This window comes from Rhineura floridana, chromosome 5, assembly GCF_030035675.1.
Source record: "Rhineura floridana isolate rRhiFlo1 chromosome 5, rRhiFlo1.hap2, whole genome shotgun sequence".
NCBI lineage: Eukaryota > Metazoa > Chordata > Lepidosauria > Squamata > Rhineuridae > Rhineura > Rhineura floridana.
Window position 1 is genome coordinate 160,747,210 of NC_084484.1, and position 18,201 is coordinate 160,765,410.

At 43.3% G+C, this 18,201-nt stretch overlaps 1 protein-coding gene across 10 annotated transcripts in view; it reads left to right on the forward strand.

Annotated features, from left to right (window-relative positions):
* Positions 1–18,201, forward strand: part of ALKBH8 (alkB homolog 8, tRNA methyltransferase) — a 116,574-nt gene that overhangs the window by 8,886 nt on the left and 89,487 nt on the right. For 9 of the 10 annotated variants that reach the window (XR_009762894.1, XM_061628676.1, XM_061628673.1 and 6 more), the window contains 5 exons: positions 2,076–2,316; positions 7,230–7,361; positions 12,296–12,391; positions 13,746–13,850; positions 14,943–15,013. Coding sequence is in view for 9 of the 10 variants with exons in the window: in XM_061628676.1 (XP_061484660.1) it covers positions 2,076–2,316; positions 7,230–7,361; positions 12,296–12,391; positions 13,746–13,850; positions 14,943–15,013 (645 nt within the window). In the remaining variant the exon portion in view is untranslated. The remainder of the gene's footprint in view (positions 1–2,075; positions 2,317–7,229; positions 7,362–12,295; positions 12,392–13,745; positions 13,851–14,942; positions 15,014–18,201) is intronic. The other variant, XM_061628679.1, reaches the window with a different exon arrangement.

Here is an 18,201-nt window from a genome sequence, read left to right on the forward strand (position 1 = left end):
ACAAAAGTTAGCTCCAAACTTTTAATGCAAGTGAGTGAAGGGATATATTATAGAAGGGATATTTTCCCACCCCTCAGATCACTGCCCATCCTCAAATGTGGTGATCAGTCAGATGCTGAGCAAATGAACAAAACCTGAATGAAACATTTCCTAGGAAATACTATTGTGTGCAATTTTATGCTTCCTTCTCCTATATTCTGTATTTTCTTATGCCCCCCAAGAAAACTGGAAAGGGATAAAATCCATTGCAGCAAACTTTTAAAGAAATCCATATTTTTCTTAAACCCTGTAGGCCACAACTGAAGAAGCAGAATAGAGAAGTCACAAAATATTCTTCATCCATGTATTCTGTTCTATCTTTCTTTAAATTTCTTTGCTTCTACGCAGCGTATGAACAATTCCATTGCAGTCCTTATTTCCCCCCACTGTACTTGTGATTCAGTGGGTAAGGCCAAAAGGAGACATGGGGTGGTATTCAACAAAACAGTTGTGCTAGCGGAAGGATTAGTACTAGCACAATGGGATTCCCCTCCTGTGCGTACCCTGCCTGTCCCTAAATCTGGTCCGGAGGGTTGGGCAACACCCCAGAACATATTTAGGAGGCCCGTGTGTGTGTGGGGAGAACATTCCATTGCTCAAGGAGAAATCCTTGTGCTGATGGAACAACTTGCATAGCGCAAGTTGGAACAAGATGGACCAACTTGCATAACCCATGGTGTCAAGCATTTCCTCCCTGTCCTCTTAAAGTACGGTTAAGCGAATCCATAACATCATCACATTGTGAGTTTCCTAGTCCTTGTTCCACATTATTGGCTTTTCTTGGGAAAGTGGAGGGAATACTCAGTGTGATAAAATCATATTACACATGTCCTTCCTGCACTGTGTACTTAAGGAAAAGTTCAGCAGCAACTGCCCTGTAAACCTCACATCCAACTTCATCTTCTGTCTCTGTTGTCTTTTCAGCTCCTACTGAAGAGCTTCCTCTTTCAAGAAGCATTTTTAAATAGATACTTTGTCCCAATCTGTACCGTAACTGTTTTTAAGATGTCTTAAAGAAGTTTTGTTTTTAAGATTTTTTAAAAAGTTTTTTTAGTATTTTATTACTGTGGTTTGCTGCCCTGGGCTCCTTTTGGGAGGAAAGGCGGGACATAAATTTAATAATAAATAAATAAATCTTCAGGTATTTCCTTTTCTGCTTATTTATTTATTTATTAAATTTATATCCCTCCGTTCCTCAAAGAAGGGGCCAAGGGACAAACAAAAACACTAAAAGCACTCTAAAACACTTTGGGGAAAAAACCTTTAACAACATATTAAAACAAAACATCTTTAAAAAACAATTTTAGAAACATCCTAAAAAGCTTCCTGTATCTTGATGGCTCCTACTCATGTGGTGACATGTGCTGTGCATCAAGGGAAGGGAAAGTTGCCATGGGGCATGTGTGCCAGTAATTGTACCGTGTAATGTTTAAGCTAGTCCATATTTTGCGTCTCCTGAGGCTGTCTCAAAATCAGGAGCTATAGTGTACATACAGGTAGCCAGCATGGTACTTTCCACATGTTGTTGGACTACAGCTTTCATCATTGGCCATGCTGGCTGAGGTTAATTGGAGCTGGAGTCCCAACAACATCTGGAGGGCACCAGGTTGGGGAAGGCAGTGAAATGGGTATTTCAAGCTATCCATCCTGGATTTTATTTATTTGCTGACTAAATCTATATCATGCCCTTCCTCCAAAAAGGAAGAATGTTTATGAGTAGATGCTCCATAAATGTTAAGCCGGTACAGATGTTAGCATTTATTATTTAATAATGATGATGATGATGATGATGATAATAATAATAATATATTGCAACATTCCCAGTTATTTCACATCTAAACATTTCATTTAGTATGCCAAGTATAATTGGCCACATAGCAATTCTGGGATAATAGCCTCATTTTCTCTTTATTGCTGTGCCATATTTATGGAATGCTGCTTTCAGATGAAGAAATTAGTGTTGATTGGTCATGTCTGTGTCTCTTTTGTCCTTTCTGCCCCTCCCCCTTTTTTCACCCCCTCCTCTCCATAATTAGAGCCTGGTTATTGCCAATGGAGGTCTGGGTAATGGTGTAAGTAGATGCCAACTGCTCTGCGTGGTAGAGGAATGTGGGCTGGTAGAAGCTCTCTTAATGCCACCAAATAAACCGTATTCGTTTGTGACATTTGGAAGGACAGAAGATTCCAAACGAGCCCACGACTCCCTCAATGGAAAGGAGATAATGTTGGAGGACTCTGGTCAAAATGTTGTTCTCTATTTCAACTTTGTGGAAAAAGGTATAGCTGTTGTATCGATGTTTAAGATAGCTACACAAACAGAGCCAGTTTTCCCTACTGTTTATGGCAGGTGTCGAGACTCCCATCAGCCTCAGCAAGCATGGTCAATGGCTAGGGATGATGGGAGTTGAAGTTCAGCAACATTTGGAAGGTCCAAGTTTCCCTACCCCTGGTTTATTGGGTTGTCCCCTCTTAGGTCTTTACATTTATATGTACTAGCTCACTTGCCAACCCCGCCTGACCCCCACTGCCTTGCCAGACCCCCCTCCCCTTAGGTCTCACCCACCATCCCTACCACCCCTCCTCCTCCTCTTAGACCACACCAAACCTCCCACACCACACCCTAGACCTTGGCAACTCCCCACCCCCACTAATCCCTTAGACGGTGTCCTTCCTACCTCATGCCGTTGCTGCCAAGCTGGCTGGGTGCCTCTTCTGGTCATCTTCATCTGTCCCATGTGGGGTGACTCTTTATTATCCAAGGTGGCAGCAGCAGAAGCAGTGGATCCCCAAGCTGGCCGGGGAGGAGGAAGGTGGCCAATAGCAGCCTGGGCCTCTGAATCCTGGGAGGGACCAGCAGAGCTGGGGGGCTGCTGCAGCCTGTTCTGGCTGTCTTCCATGGGTTGCCTGGGCCACCCTTCCTCTGCCTCTAGTCACGCTGTAGTTTTCAGCACCATCTGTCTGTGGCCTACAGCGAACTACTGTGTGACAACAGTTAGTGCAAATATGTAATGAAATATATATAGTATATAATCTTATTATTGCTTCTGCAAACCTTGGGGTTCAACTCCGCTGGCTGATATCTTCCCCCTGTGCATGGCTGATCCTGTTTTAAGCACTGTTGTTAGGAATTTATTATTATTATTATCTTTATTTATACCCCGCCCTTTTTCCAAACTGGGACTCAAGGCGGCTTCCAGATAAAAATAAGTACATATCATTAAGAACCTATACAAATATAAAACATATAAACATATAAAATCAGCATTAAAACAGGATTAAACTATTAAGATGTTAAAACCAATTAGATATACACTTAAAATACTGCAACCCAGTTTAGGAGCATACAAGTAAAACAATAACATACAGCATCCTCTTCAGTCGCTACCCTTAAAACCTTCCGTTCCAAAGGCCTGCCGGAAGAAAAAAGTCTTTAGCTGTCGACGGAAGGACTGCACAGAGGAGGCCATTCTTGCCTCCCTAGGGAGGGAGTTCCAGAGCCTAGGGGCAGCCACCGAAAACAACGGTGGCAGCAATGCAACATGTACAATGTGCTTATTTATTTCGCCATTAGTTATTTAAGCTATTGATTAGTGTTAGCTGCCTATTAATAATTTGATATTCATTTCTTCTTTAGCTTTCAGTACATACTGATCATTTTGGCTTTGTTTAGGAATCATTTGTAGTAGCCAAATAGCCATAGCTCAGTGGAGGAGCATCTGCTTTGCATGTAGAAGGTCACAGGTTCAATCCTTGGTATCTCCAGGTAGGGCTGGGAATGTCCCCTGCCGGAAACGCTGGAGACCTGCTTCCAGTCCGAGGTAATACTGAGCTAGAGACTAATAGCCTGACTTGGTATAAGGCAGTTTCCTATGCTATTAAATATGGGAGCTTGCATCATGCAAGAGTTGCCTAGGTTTTAATTTAAACAATACTGCCTAAACTGTAACAAGCTAAAAAAAACCTTCATTTAAGTAAACAATATGTCTCAAAGCTGCCAAATGCACCTGGATCTCTCCTTCTGCCTGCTTCCAGCCCAGAAGGGTGCAGCGACTATGTGTGTGTAAGAACAGTCCCTCATCCAGTCCCTAAAGTGGATGGATAATATCATATGGATAATGATTGATTATTTTATTTCTTTATTTATAAAAGTATTTACATATCAGCCTCTCAGAAAATATCAGGGTTGTGTCTAGCAATATCAAAATATAAAAAAGCATTAAAAACTGTACAGAATCATTAAAATGACTGGCTACTCATGAGAAATTTCAACAACTGCATAACAGAGTTTTCAAGAAATGCCTGAAAATCAAAAGTGAAGATGCCTGCCGAATCACTGTTATAAGTGTGTTCCACAGCATGGGACTGGCAACATATAGCGACCAATTTCTGGTTGAGGCCAGTCAGGCCTCTGGAACATGGGGGATTATTTGTTTTTGCATACTAAATCTTTGCCTTGCCTTTTTTTCCACCCCAGAACTTAAGGCAGGGTCCCCTGACAGTGTCCCATCCAGATACAGACCAGACTCAGACTTGCTTAGCATTGACAAGGTTGCTGCATCATATGCCTTCAGACGAAGCCTTGCCCTCTCCCTGTGTACAAAGATGTGCTGCACTGTCAATTTTTTTCAATGCCCTTTGCTTGTTGGGTGGGATGGAGGGGTAGTGAGCACCAGACTCAGTCACAAACCCACCTCTCCTCAGTTGACCATCTAACAGTGTAGGCCTGACAGGCTTGTAAATAGACACTTGAGAAAGAACCCATCTTGAGGTGACCAGGAAAGGATCCTTGTGCAAAGTAGATGACAGTTGGTTCTTTTTAAATTTCAGGCTATCACATGCCACAAATGACTGGCATAGGAATTTCTGTAGTCATGCTGATACAAAAATAGATAAAAATCTTGTGGGCTAGCATCATTTGAGGCCTTATAGGCGAGGCTGACAATCTGAGGTGGGGAGGCAGGGAAAATAGTACTTTGTGGCAGTGTCAGGTGCACTGCTTAAGGGGTTTGGAGTCATAGTCCAAGATAAGAACATAAGAAGAGCCTGCTGGATCAGGCCAATAGTCCACCTAGTCTGGTATCCTGTCCTCACAGTGGCCAACCAGATGCCTATGAGAAGCCCACAAACAGGACCTGAGAGCAAAAGCACTCTCCCCTCTTGCGGTTTCCAGCAACTGGCCTTCGCAGGCATACGGCCTCCAACAGTATATCCTCCTTGAATATGTCTAATCCTCTTTTAAAGTCATCCAAGTCGGTGGCCCCCAATGCCTCTTGTGGGAGCAAATGCTGCAGTTTCACCACACGCTGTGTGAAGAAGTTCTTTCTTTTGTCTGCCCTGAATCTTCCACAGCTCAGCTCTGTTGGATGTTCCCAAGTTCTGTTGTTATGAATGAGGGCGAAAAACGTCTCTATCCACTTTCTCCATGCCATGCATAATTGTATACAGTTTCTCACTTGCTTCTTACTTGCCTTTTCTCTAAACAACCCCAATTGTTGTAACCTTCTCTCACAGAGGAGTTGCTCCATCCCCTTGATCATTCTGGTACAATATTCTTTTTGAGTTGCTTGGGCATATACAATGTGTGTTATTCTAGCTCAGTAAATTTTGTTGACTTTGAGCAACCGATGCCATCCCCCAACACAAACTGTTTTTGTAAGTCCTCTCAGTGGGAAGAGGGCTGCGAAAAATGGCTGCCTCCCTTGTTCTTTGGCTTACAGAACTAGTTTTGCCATACTTTTGATCTGGGCTGTAGCGTTTAGGCATGTCTTCTTTTTCTGCTGGGTCTTCGTTGCCTCTGAGCCACAAACAACTGATAATCCCTGTGAGTCCTGGAGAGAGACAATCAAATGCAGCTGACATCTCACCTGGAACAATTGGGGGAAACAGTGACCTTTTACTTTGACAGACCTGTCAGGCATTTGAATTTTAGAAGCAGTGTGGTTTTCTAGTCCGAAACAGAAGGGGGTTTGTATAGCACAGTGTGTGGGGACAAATCCTGTGGTGTGTGTCTGGGAGCATTGCTGTCTCAGACAAGGATTGCTTTTGGCTTTACCACTTAATTCACTAATTTTGCAGAAGATGTTTTGCAAGAGCTTTTTATTCAGGCAGGGACTTGGAAGATGAGCAGGGTTCCCCCTCCCCCTTATGGCACTTAATTTATCCTTTGGCTTCATTCAGACACAATGATAAACCATGATTTAGCATTACATGAATGAGCCAAGCCTCTCTTCTGAGCTTGTGTACGCCTTCTCAGCTGTCCTGCAGTGAGGATGAGATTAGAAGTTTCAGCTTGCTGTTTTAGATTACCTGCAGATCAGTATGTCATCCAGTATAGTTAATTGTAACTGTGCTTTGTGAAAATCAACCAGCTTCATAAACTAAGGTTTGAAGTTGGCTTGTTTCCATTAACCAAAGTTGAGATTTACTACAGTTTGTCTGGATGAGGATAATATGGTAAACTGTGGAAATTAAAAATGGAACTAAAAGTAAAAGATTGTGAAAGACACCTCATGGCTACTCCAGAGGAGGAAGAGGGAGCATGTGAACCTGCGGGTGGGTGGATGGGTGGGGAAGCTAGACTCTTTCTTGTAATGCTAAACTGTAGCTTAGTGTTACATCCAGCCCAGCCCTATAATTAAGTTCTTTATCATTTTGATGAGGCTGCCTGCCCAGAGAACATTTAAAGACTGGATAATTTAAAAATTAAATTAATACAGAACTTTTTTTTGTTTGAGAACTGTGAGTCTAATCAACTTGCTGCTGCTTGAAAGAACAGCAGAGAGAGTTCTTTACATAAGGGCATAAGAACATAAGAAGAGCCTGCTGGATCAGGCCAGTGGCCCATCTAGTCCAGCATCCTGTTCTCACAGTGGCCAACCAGGTGCCTGGGGGAAGCCCGCAAGCAGGACCCGAGTGCAAGAACACTCTCCCCTCCTGAGGCTTCCGGCAACTGGTTTTCAGAAGCATGCTGCCTCTGACTAGGGTGGCAGAGCACAGCCATCATGGCTAGTAGCCATTGATAGCCCTGTCCTCCATGAATTTGTCTAATCTTCTTTTAAAGCCATCCAAGCTGGTGGCCATTACTGCATCTTGTGGGAGCAAATTCCATAGTTTAACTATGCACTGAGTAAAGAAGTACTTCCTTTTGTCTGTCCTGAATCTTCCAACATTCATTTTTTTAATATTCATAGTTCCTTGGGAGGACATGATGCCTACAGCCTTACCTCCTGGCCTGAAGATAATTGAAGACCTGGTTTCACCTGAGGAAGAAAGGCAACTCTTGGAAAGCATTGACTGGGCAGAGGATGAAAGCATCCCAACTGGTAAGAAATGCTTATGACTAGCCAGGCTTTCTAAAAATGTCTGTTATTTTGCATAACTTTGCAAAGCCACCATTTGTTCACTACTCTTGGGAGATTATTTTTAGTATACTAAATGGGATTGGACTTCCATTTTGGGGAGGTGAGGCTGGGTATTCAGAGCAGGAGAGAGAATTGCCCTCAGCCTCAGATGCCCCTATTAACCTGGAGACACCGAAACAAGAGGAACCTCTTATGGCAGCGCTTCTTCAGCCCAAAGCTGACGACTCCATTAGAGCAGAGCTCAAATGTTGTTTCAGCGACAGTCATCCTCAGCCTGAGCCTCTTAACCTTGGAGGTGGGTCTGGGTCTGGGTCTGGGTGGGTCTGGGTCTGAGTTGGGAAGAAGGGTGGGGATCATCATGCTTACCAGGCAGCAGCAACTGAACACGTGGGCGTCTGGTCTTGGAAGTGATGCTGAGAGGGAAGGAGATGGTCTTGGAGGCTGGCAGATGTGTCCCTTCTTTTGTCTTCAGCTGTCTCGTGCAATTTAATCGTTAACATTCACTGCCTTAAGATGTGGTGGCTGCCACCAACTTTGATATCTTTTAAAAGGGGATCAGACAAAATAATGGAAGAAATGTTTAACAATGATGGTTATTAGTCATGATAATAATAATAATAATAATAATAATTTAATTTCTGTGTCGCCTATCTGGCCTGTGGCCACTCCAGGCGACGTACATCTCGGTTACAATAAAATACAATACAAATGATAAAAACTATAAACAATGACAGTTCAGAGTAATGGGCAATTTGTCATAGAGATTAACCCTCCCCGGAAGTCCCGAAGGCCTGTCTGAAAAGCCAGGTCTTCAAGGACTGGCGGAATACATTCAGGGATGGGGCATGCCAAAGATCATACGGGAGGGAGTTCCAGAGAGTGGGGGCCGCCACTGAGAATGCCCTCTCTCTAGTCCCCACCAACTTAGCTGTTTTAGTTGGCGGGACTGAGAGAAGGCCCTGTGTGGCTGATCTTGTCGGGCAGCATAATTGGTGGCGTTGGAGGCGCTCCATCAGATAAACTGGGCCGAGACCGTGTAGGGATTTAAAGGTTAATACCAACACCTTGAATTGGGCCCGGAAAACAACTGGAAGCCAGTGCAGGTCGAATGGCATTGGGGTGATATGCTCCCGGCGGCGACAGTTTGTAAGTAGTCGAGCCGCCGCATTTTGTATAAGTTGTAATTTCCGGACCGTTTTCAAGGGTAGCCCCACGTAGAGCGCATTACAGTAATCCAAACGAGAGGATGCTTTTTGTTGTTAAAATGTTTTGTTGAAAAATGAGTTGCCCGGGCTCCTTTGGGAAGAAGGACAGGATATAAACTTAATTAATAAATAACCTAGAACAAAGGCAAAACTGAGTACAAGCTCCCAAGCAATCTGATTTTTCTTATAGTAAAAGAAATGCTCAAACTGCTGTTATTTCCTTGACTGATAACTGCTTTGACAAAGTCTGAGAATTCCTTGTTTTATTTGTCTATATTGGCAAATATAATGCTCACACCAACATTCAAGTAAAATTCCAAAATGTTATGCTGTTTTGCCATTACATGGCGAGAAGAAAGAGAACAAGAATGAGAATCTGAGATATAAGAAGTACTCTGCCTCAGAGGACACGACCTTTTTGATTATTCTGTCATCTCTACTGATTAAAAACAATAGTTCCCAAACTTTTTTCTCCACAGACCACTTGGAAATTGCTGAGGGTCTTGGGGGACCCTTAATGATTTTTCAGCCTATTGCAGCAATTGTAATGTGCTGTGCAAGATGCTGCATTGTATTTTATTGCTTCTTTTATTTCTTATATTGCATTTTATTGTGTTACAATCTGAATGCCACAGAATTCAAATTGGTGATATGATGATGGTGATATGAGATTCAGAAACACCAGGGAGGCCTGCCTTTTGCCAGCCTTGTCATTGTTTTGGAACTGGGCAAAGATATTTTTGTTTTTCCAAGTATCATATTATTAGATCTGTTTTAATATGTTTTGTAATTTATTATTATTATTATTATTAGTAGTAGTAGTAGTAGTCATTGTAGTCGTCGTCGTAGTAAATTGCTTCAGGACTTTTTAGTGGGAAGCAATTCACAAATTTAATATCCCTAAACCTGACCATCATGCTCCTTGGCAGTTGCTTGTTCTTAATCCATAGAATTGTGACAGCTAGATCTAGGTTTACATCTTGCTGACTTCTTAGTCCACAGGTTGGAAGCCCATGGCTCTCCAGATGTTGCTCAGCTACAACTCGCATCATCAGCTCCAGTCAGGATGGCCAATTGTCAGGGATAATGGAAATTTAGTCAAAAAACATCTGGAGGGCCATAAGTTCTCCATCCCTGCTTTAGTCATTTTTGGACTGAATAGTGCTGACAATTGGGCTGGACAATATTATTTTAAACATTTGGCAAAATATTGTAAGTGCTGTGAGGCTCAAATAATATAGATTATTCATTGATTTATGGATGCGCATCCTTCCTTTCCGAGAAAATTCTGCTTGTGGTCTACAGTAAAATGTGAGCATGCATATTAATCTTATCTGTGTACATTTGCTTAATTATGGACACAGAACTTGAGCTGCCATGGTGCAGCATTTGAGATTGTTTAGGCAAAGCATGCCAGTCTTGGTCGGCTGGTCAGTTTGGTTGCTTGCCCACAACACCTGTTTATACCAAGACAAAACCATGCTGTCATCTGCATAGACAACAGTGACTTGAGCTGATGTGGAGGTTTAACTGCATTAAAATAGACAGCAGATGTGAAGTTCACTTGTGCCATCTGCTTCTTGCTAAGAAAGCAGTGTGCAAATCACTGGCACATATATCTCACCTGAGATCAGATGAACAGGCTTGAGGATTCATGAATTTGACCAGGCTAGTTTCTCCCTGGGCAATGGCAGCATGAGTGAATCTTTCAACTTTTGTTTGTGTATTCACTTGCAGCATCCAAATTCTTTCTAAGGCTACTGCTTATGCCAGCTGCCTCTATATGTTATTTAACCGTAGTAAGAACAACTTAAGGGAAGGGTCATAGCTCAGCAGGAGAGTAGCTGCTTTGCATGCAAAAGGTCCCAGGTTCAATCCCTGGTATCTCCAGGTAGGGCTGGGGAAAGATCCTTGCCAAATACCATGGAGAGCTGATGCTGGTCAGTGTAGACAATACTGAGTTAGATGGACCAGTTGACTCGGTATAAGGCAGCTTCTAGTAGTGACTTGTGACATTTTCACAGGGATTATGGGGGCTGGGGGAGAAATAGGTACCGATGGCCACTGCTTGCTACACATTTGTGGAGTCCACTTCTCCATCCCTGGGAACCTTTCGGTCGTGAAGGAAGGCCTTCATTGCTTAAAGAGCCATGTGAGAGGCAGCAGAGAATTGGTTCAAAGGTTGTTGCATCATCTGAGCCAGTGTGGTGTAATGGTTAAAGTGTTGGACTATGGCCTGGGAGACCAAGGGCTCGAATCCACACTCAGCCATGAAACCCACTGGGTGACTTGGGCCAGTTACTATCTCTCAGCCTAACCTACCTCACAAGAATGCTGTGAGGATAAAATGGAGAGAGGAAAACCATGTATACCACTTTGAGCTCCTTGGAGGAAAGGTGGTTTATAAATGTAATAAATAAATAAAATAAGCATGCTAATCCTCCTTGATTTGCAGCCTCAACACAGAGGCTTATACAGATATAGCTCTTTGAAGTGTTCACTGTTTGACCCACCCACACGACCAACAGACACCTATTGCTCAGTTGGGGAGGAAGAGGGTCCCATCAACACCATACATTTTTTGATGTTTTTAATTGTTGTAAACCACTCAGAGAGCTTCAGCTGTGGGGCGGTATACAAATGCAATAAATAAATAAAGCAAGCAAGCAAGCAAGCATGTGGCTTCCACCAAAGAATCCTGGGAATTGTTGTTTGTTGAGGGTGCTGGGAATTGTAGGTTTGTGAGGGAAAAACAACAGTTCCCAGGATTGTTTTGGGGAAGCCTTGTGCTTTAAATATGAGCGATATGCAATAGCGTAGTGGCAAATTCAGAAGTGCAGGGTCCCTTTATGATAGTCACAGCCATGCCCCCTCATAGCCACACCCCCTTCTAAGATTATACAGCCTTCTATAAGTATGAAAGGGGAGTGTGTTAGCTACAGAGAAGAGCCTTCTCAGTGGCTGACTTGACTGCTTTCACTCTGATTGGCTCCAGTCACCAGGAAAGTACAAGGAAGCATGTTAGAAGACTCTTCCCAGTGACCAGCATTCTCCCTTTTCCTGCTTATTGGCTCATAGGATGCTGGAGATGTTGGGACCCTGCTCTCAAAAAAGTAAGGGGTCTAAGAGCCCCCCCAAGACCCTGGACAACTACACTGCTGGTGACATGTATAGTGTGGATGTGACTGTCAGACTATCCCTCTCTTTGTTCTCCCAAACAGCCAACTTATAGCAACTGCCCTTTGGGAATGAACATCTGATGCTGCGGGGGGGAGCGGGGAGGGAGGGGTTGGTTGTTTTGTTTTGGTTTTTGAGTATGTGGTTCATGGGGTATCTTTTCTGTTTTGTTAAATGTTTTTAGCCAGTTTGTGAACGATAGTCAAAAGAGGGATAGAAATCTACTAAATAAATAAATAAAACTAGTGAAAAGTGCTTCACAAGCATTATCTAGTTGTAATCCATACAACAACCCTTGAAGTAGGTCAGTATCATCCCCTGATATTACAGATGGGAGGGATTTAGTGGCTTGCCAAAGGCCACTTAGAGGGCAGAGGCAAGATAAAAGTCAGAGACTTTGCGATTCCTAGCTTGGTCTCTTAGCCACAATACTATGGCAGCTGAAAGTATATATTGTGATCATTTATTTATAATTCCAACCTCGCTTTGTGTTTCTTCCTTTACACTTCGCAGCTCAGCAATCTCTAAAACACAGGAGGGTAAAACATTTTGGATATGAGTTTCGATATGATAACAACAATGTTGACAGAGACAGACCATTACCAGGAGGTGAGCATCTAGTCAGAATGCCTCTTATCTCTGCTCCATTTAATAGGCAATACAGGTTCTTTCATCACTGATTAGTGGTACTGTCACCAGTTAAGCATCTGCGGCTGCAATGCTATGCACTCTTACTAGGGAGTAACTCGCACTGAAATCACTTTCAAGCAAACATGAAAAATGGGATTGCATTGTACGGCTTCCATTCGCCTGGGTATTTTAACTTCTCATGTTTACTCAGCAGTAAATCCCATGGATTTCAGTGGGACTTACTCCTAGGGAAATGGATATAAGACTGCAGCCTAGATATGTGTTTGAGTCAATTTCTTGTCAATGTGTGTAGGGAAGCATCCAGAAAATGCTTGACAATGAGTGTCTTTGAAGATCTGAGTATGAGATGCGCAAAAACTTAAGCAGGATTTTTGAAAGACTGGAGTTTCATATTCATATCTAAGTCATCCAACTTTGCAGCTATGATTTTTAAACAATAGTAGGGGAGAATAAAGTTGGAAGCAACCCTTAAGCACTTCTTGCATTCTGTTCAAAATTTTGCTCACAGCGAGAAGTAGGCATGTTAAGCCTGACTGTATACACATTAAGACAGCATGCATTACCATTCATCCCATCCCTCTCCCCACACATCAGAATTTGCTTACTCCAAGCGACAGGCACAGTATGATAATTTCAAATTCATTAATTTGGCAAACAAAGTCAAAGTGCTGCCTTCTTCAAAGGCTCACCAGTGTGCAAACACGTGCTGCAATCCAGGGGAAACCCCCCACAACTCATGCTCATAAAGATGCAGAGACCATTTAGTTGCAATTAGCCTATTTCAAATTACTTTCTGCTACTAGCGTGGGTGTATAGCGCATTTGAGATACATGGGTGGAAGTTATAGCCATGTTTGGAAGGCACATGAAAACAGTTCTTGTGAAAATTCCAAAACACTCTCTTCTACAATGGCATCAAGGATAATGTTTTCAACTATGTAGCAGAAATGTGTAAGATGAATAACTATGGCTACATTTATTTCTTTATTTATTACATTTATACCCCACATTTCCTCCAAGCAGGTCAAGGCAGCGTGCTTGTCATTTCCCCATCTGCCTTTTAACACCACAACAGCCCTGTGAGGCAGGATTAGGCTGAGAAATAGTCACAGGTTTAAGGTCACCCAATGAGCTTCACAGTTGGGTGCAGACTGGAACCTGGGTCTCCCTAGTCCTAGAAGTATTCTTTGTGAAGATTTCAGCATTAAACGTCACAGCTTTTTTATTTGTTTTTTGTTGTGGAACAGTCGTGTGTGTGTGTGTGTGGGAAGAGTTAGAAAACCTTTTGCTTATATCTTTTCTTGTACTGTCAGGCCTGCCTGATATCTGTAACACACTTCTTGCAAAATGCCTGAAGATGGGATACATTAAAGAAAAACCTGATCAACTGACTATAAATCAGTATGAACCTGGACAGGGTATGTACATGTGTTCCATTAACATCCTTAACCTCTTAGGCTCATCCTGTCCAGAGCCAGGGGAGTCAGCACTGTGAAGGCATCTTAAGAAAGTGCTCTTGGTCAACTTAGAAATGTGACACAGGGGAGATGGCAGTATATACCTTTGGTATATGGGGCAAGCCCCCACATCTCCAGTTTGATACCTAGTTCAAACTGAAAACAGCAGCCCCATGACTTGTCAGGAACACCGGATGCTGCCGCATTCCAGTCAGACCATGGGTCCATCTGGCTGAGTGCAGTCGACCCTGACTAGCAGCTCTCCACAGTTTCATGCAGGAGTCTTTTCCCAGCTCTACCAAGAGATGCAGGGGATTGAACCTGGGACCTTCTGCATGCAAAGCATGTGCTCCACCACTGAGCTACAACCCCTCCCCTCTTCCTCTCTCCAAAATGTCTAGTGACGCAAAACACATGACATGGTAGCATCATGCTGTGAGTTGCCCTGCTCCCTGCAAACTTCAGCCAGTAGTGGAGGAGTGCAGGGGAACACAACGCTCTATGATGTCATATAAGACATTTTGCATCACTAGACACTATCGCGAAAGTAAGAGGAGTCATAGGGCTGTTGTTGTTGCTGTTGGTGAATCTGCTTTTGCCAAAAGATCTAGTCCCAGCCTAAAGCATTCCTAGCACTTGCAACAAGCTTTTGCTTTCTTTGGTCATGAGATAGAAGCATCTCCATTCCTCAAGTGAATTTTTGTTAGGAAGACTGTAGCACAGTCTAGCACTTGCTGGGGCTGATGGGAGTTGTAGTGCAGCAACATCTGGAGCCCCAAAGGATCTCCCACATATGCTGTAGAGCAGCCTTCCCCAACCTAGTGCCCACCAGATGTTTTGGATTACAACTCTCATCAGCTTCAGCCAGCACGTGCTAGCTAGGGCTCATGGGAGTTGTCCCAAACACCAGGTTGGTAAAGATTGCAGTAGAGGATGGTGGAAACCTCTTGGTCTATCAGTGTAGAAGAGTAGAACTATTGGAGAGTAAAAGTGGGAAAATGACATTTCAGTTGTTGTTCTGTACTGAACTACCATTTTATGTTTATGTTACAGGAATCCCTCCTCACATAGACACACATTCTGCATTTGAGGATGAAATCATAGCTCTAAGTTTAGGAGCCGAGGTAATCACATATATTTTTTTTCTGAGTCTTTTCATAGTAGAAGTGAGCTGGGTTCCCCCTAAGGGCAGGCCGTACCGTTAGACAGAATAAGAACATAAGAAGAGCCTGCTGGATCAGGCCAGTGGTCCATCTAGTCCAGCATCCTGTTCTCACAGTGGCCAACCAGGTGCCTGGGGGAAGCCCGCAAGCAGGACCCGAGTGCAAGAACACTCTCCCCTCCTGAGGCTTCCGGCAACTGGTTTTCAGAACCATGCTGCCTCTGACTAGAGTGGCAGAGCACAGCCATCATGGCTAGTAGCCATTGATAGCCCTGTCCTCCATGAATTTGTCTAATCTTCTTTTAAAGCCATCCAAGCTGGTGGCCATTACTGCATCTTGTGGGAGCAAATTCCATAGTTTAACTATGCGCTGAGTAAAGAAGTACTTCCTTTTGTCTGTCCTGAATCTTCCAACATTCAGCTTCTTTGAATGTCCACGAGTTCTAGTATTATGAGAGAGGGAGAAGAACTTTTCTCTATCCGCTTTCTCAATGCCATGCATAATTTTATACACTTCTGTCTCCTCTGACCCGCCTTTTCTCTAAACTAAAAAGCCCCAAATGCTGCAACCTTTCTTCGTAAGGGAGTCGCTCCATCCCCTTGATCATTCTGGTTGCCCTCTTCTGAACCTTTTCCAACTCTATAATATCCTTTTTGAGATGAGGCGACCAGAACTGTACACAGTATTCCAAATGCGGCCGCACCATAGATTTATACAACGGCATTATGATATCGGCTGTTTTATTTTCAATACCTTTCCTAATTATTGCTAGCATGGAATTTGCCTTTTTCACAGCTGCCGCACACCGGGTCGACATTTTCATCGTGCTGTCCACTACAACCCCGAGGTCTCTCTCCTGGTCAGTCACTGCCAGTTCAGACTCCATGAGCGTATATGTGAAATTCAGATTTTTTGCTCCAATATGCATAATTTTACACTTGTTTATATTGAATTGCATTTGCCATTTTTCTGCCCATTCACTCAGTTTGGAGAGGTCTTTTTGGAGCTCTTCGCAATCCCTTTTTGTTTTAACAACCCTGAACAATTTAGTGTCGTCAGCAAACTTGGCCACTTCACTGCTCACTCCTAATTCTAGGTCATTAATGAACAAGTTGAAAAGTACAGGTCCCAATACCGATCCTTGAGGGACTCCACTTTCTACAGCCCTCCATTGGGAGAACTGTCCGTTTATTCCTACTCTCTGCTTTCTGCTTCTTAACCAATTTCTTATCCACAAGAGGACCTCTCCTCTTATTCCATGACTGCTAAGCTTCCTCAGAAGTCTTTGGTGAGGTACCTTGTCAAACGCTTTTTGAAAGTCTAAGTACACTGTGTCCACTGGATCACCTCTATCTATATGCTTGTTGACACTCTCAAAGAATTCTAATAGGTTACTGAGACAGGACTTTCCCTTGCAGAAGCCATGCTGGCTCTGCTTCAGCAAGGCTTTTTCTTCTATGTGCTTAGTTAATCTAGCTTTAATAATACTTTCTACCAGTTTTCCAGGGACAGAAGTTAAGCTAACTGGCCTGTAATTTCCGGGATCCCCTCTGGATCCCTTTTTGAATATTGGCATTACATTTGCCACTTTCCAGTCCTCAGGCACGGAGGAGGACCCGAGGAACAAGTTACATATTTTAGTTAGCAGATCAGCAATTTCACATTTGAGTTCTTTGAGAACTCTCGGGTGGATGCCATCCGGCCCGGTGATTTGTCAGTTTTTATATTGTCCATTAAGCTTAGAACTTCCTCTCTCGTTACCACTATTTGTCTCAGTTCCTCAGAATCCCTTCCTGCAAATGTTAGTTCAGGTTCAGGGATCTGCCCTATCTGTGAAGACAGATGCAAAGAATTCATTTAGCTTCTCTGCAATCTCCTTATCGTTCTTTAGTACACCTTTGACTCCCTTATCATCCAAGGGTCCAATCACCTCCCTAGATGGTCTCCTGCTTTGAATGTATTTATAGATTTTTTGTTGTTGGTTTTTATGTTCTTAGCAATGTGCTCCTCAAATTCTTTTTTAGCATCCCTTATTGTCTTCTTGCATTTCTTTTGCCAGAGTTTGTGTTCTTTTTTATTTTCTTCATTCGGACAAGACTTCTATTTTCTGAAGGAAGACTTTTTGCCTCTAAGAGCTTCCTTGACTTTGCTCGTTAAGCATGCTGGCATCTTCTTGGCCCTGGCAGTACCTTTTCTGATCTGCGGTATGCACTCCAGTTGAGCTTCTAATATAGTGTTTTTAAACAACTTCCAAGCATTTTCGAGTGATGTGACCCTCTGGACTTTGTTTTTCAGCTTTCTTTTTACCAATCCCCTCATTTTTGTGAAGTTTCCTCTTTTGAAGTCAAACGTGACCGTGTTGGATTTTCTTGGCAATTGGCCATTTACATGTATGTTTAATTTAATAGCACTGTGGTCACTGCTCCCAATCGGTTCAACAACACTTACATCTCGCACCAGGTCCCGGTCCCCACTGAGGATTAAGTCCAGGGTTGCCGTCCCTCTGGTCGGTTCCATGACCAACTGGTCTAGGGAATAGTCATTTAGAATATCTAGAAACTTTGCTTCTTTGTCATGACTGGAACACATATGCGGCCAGTCTATGTCCGGGTAGTTGAAGTCACCCATTACTACCACATTTCCTAGTTTGGATGCTTCCTCAATTTCATATCTCATCTCAAGGTCTCCCTGAGCATTTTGATCAGGGGGACAATAGATTGTTCCCAGTATTAAGTCCCTCCTGGGGAAGGGTATCACCACCCACAACGATTCTGTGGAGGAGTCTGCCTCTTTGGGGGTTTCGAGCTTGCTGGATTCAATGCTTTCTTTCACTTATAGAGCGACTCCGCCACCAATACGTCCTTCCCTGTCCTTCCGATATAGTTTATGAGGAAGAATGAGGAAGCTGCCTCGGGCAACAGACGGTGAAGGATGGGAGTGGACAGAGATGCATGTTTATGTGTAATGCAGCCTGCTCTGCACCTATGCTTCCCTCAGGTGCACTGGAGGACACTATCCCATCACCAGTGCTGGAGTAGGGCCACATCCACACCATACATATAAAGTGCTATGTTGCCACTTTAAACAGTCATGGCTTCCCCCAAAGAATCCTGGGGACTGTAATCTGTTAAGGGTGCTGAGAGTTGTTA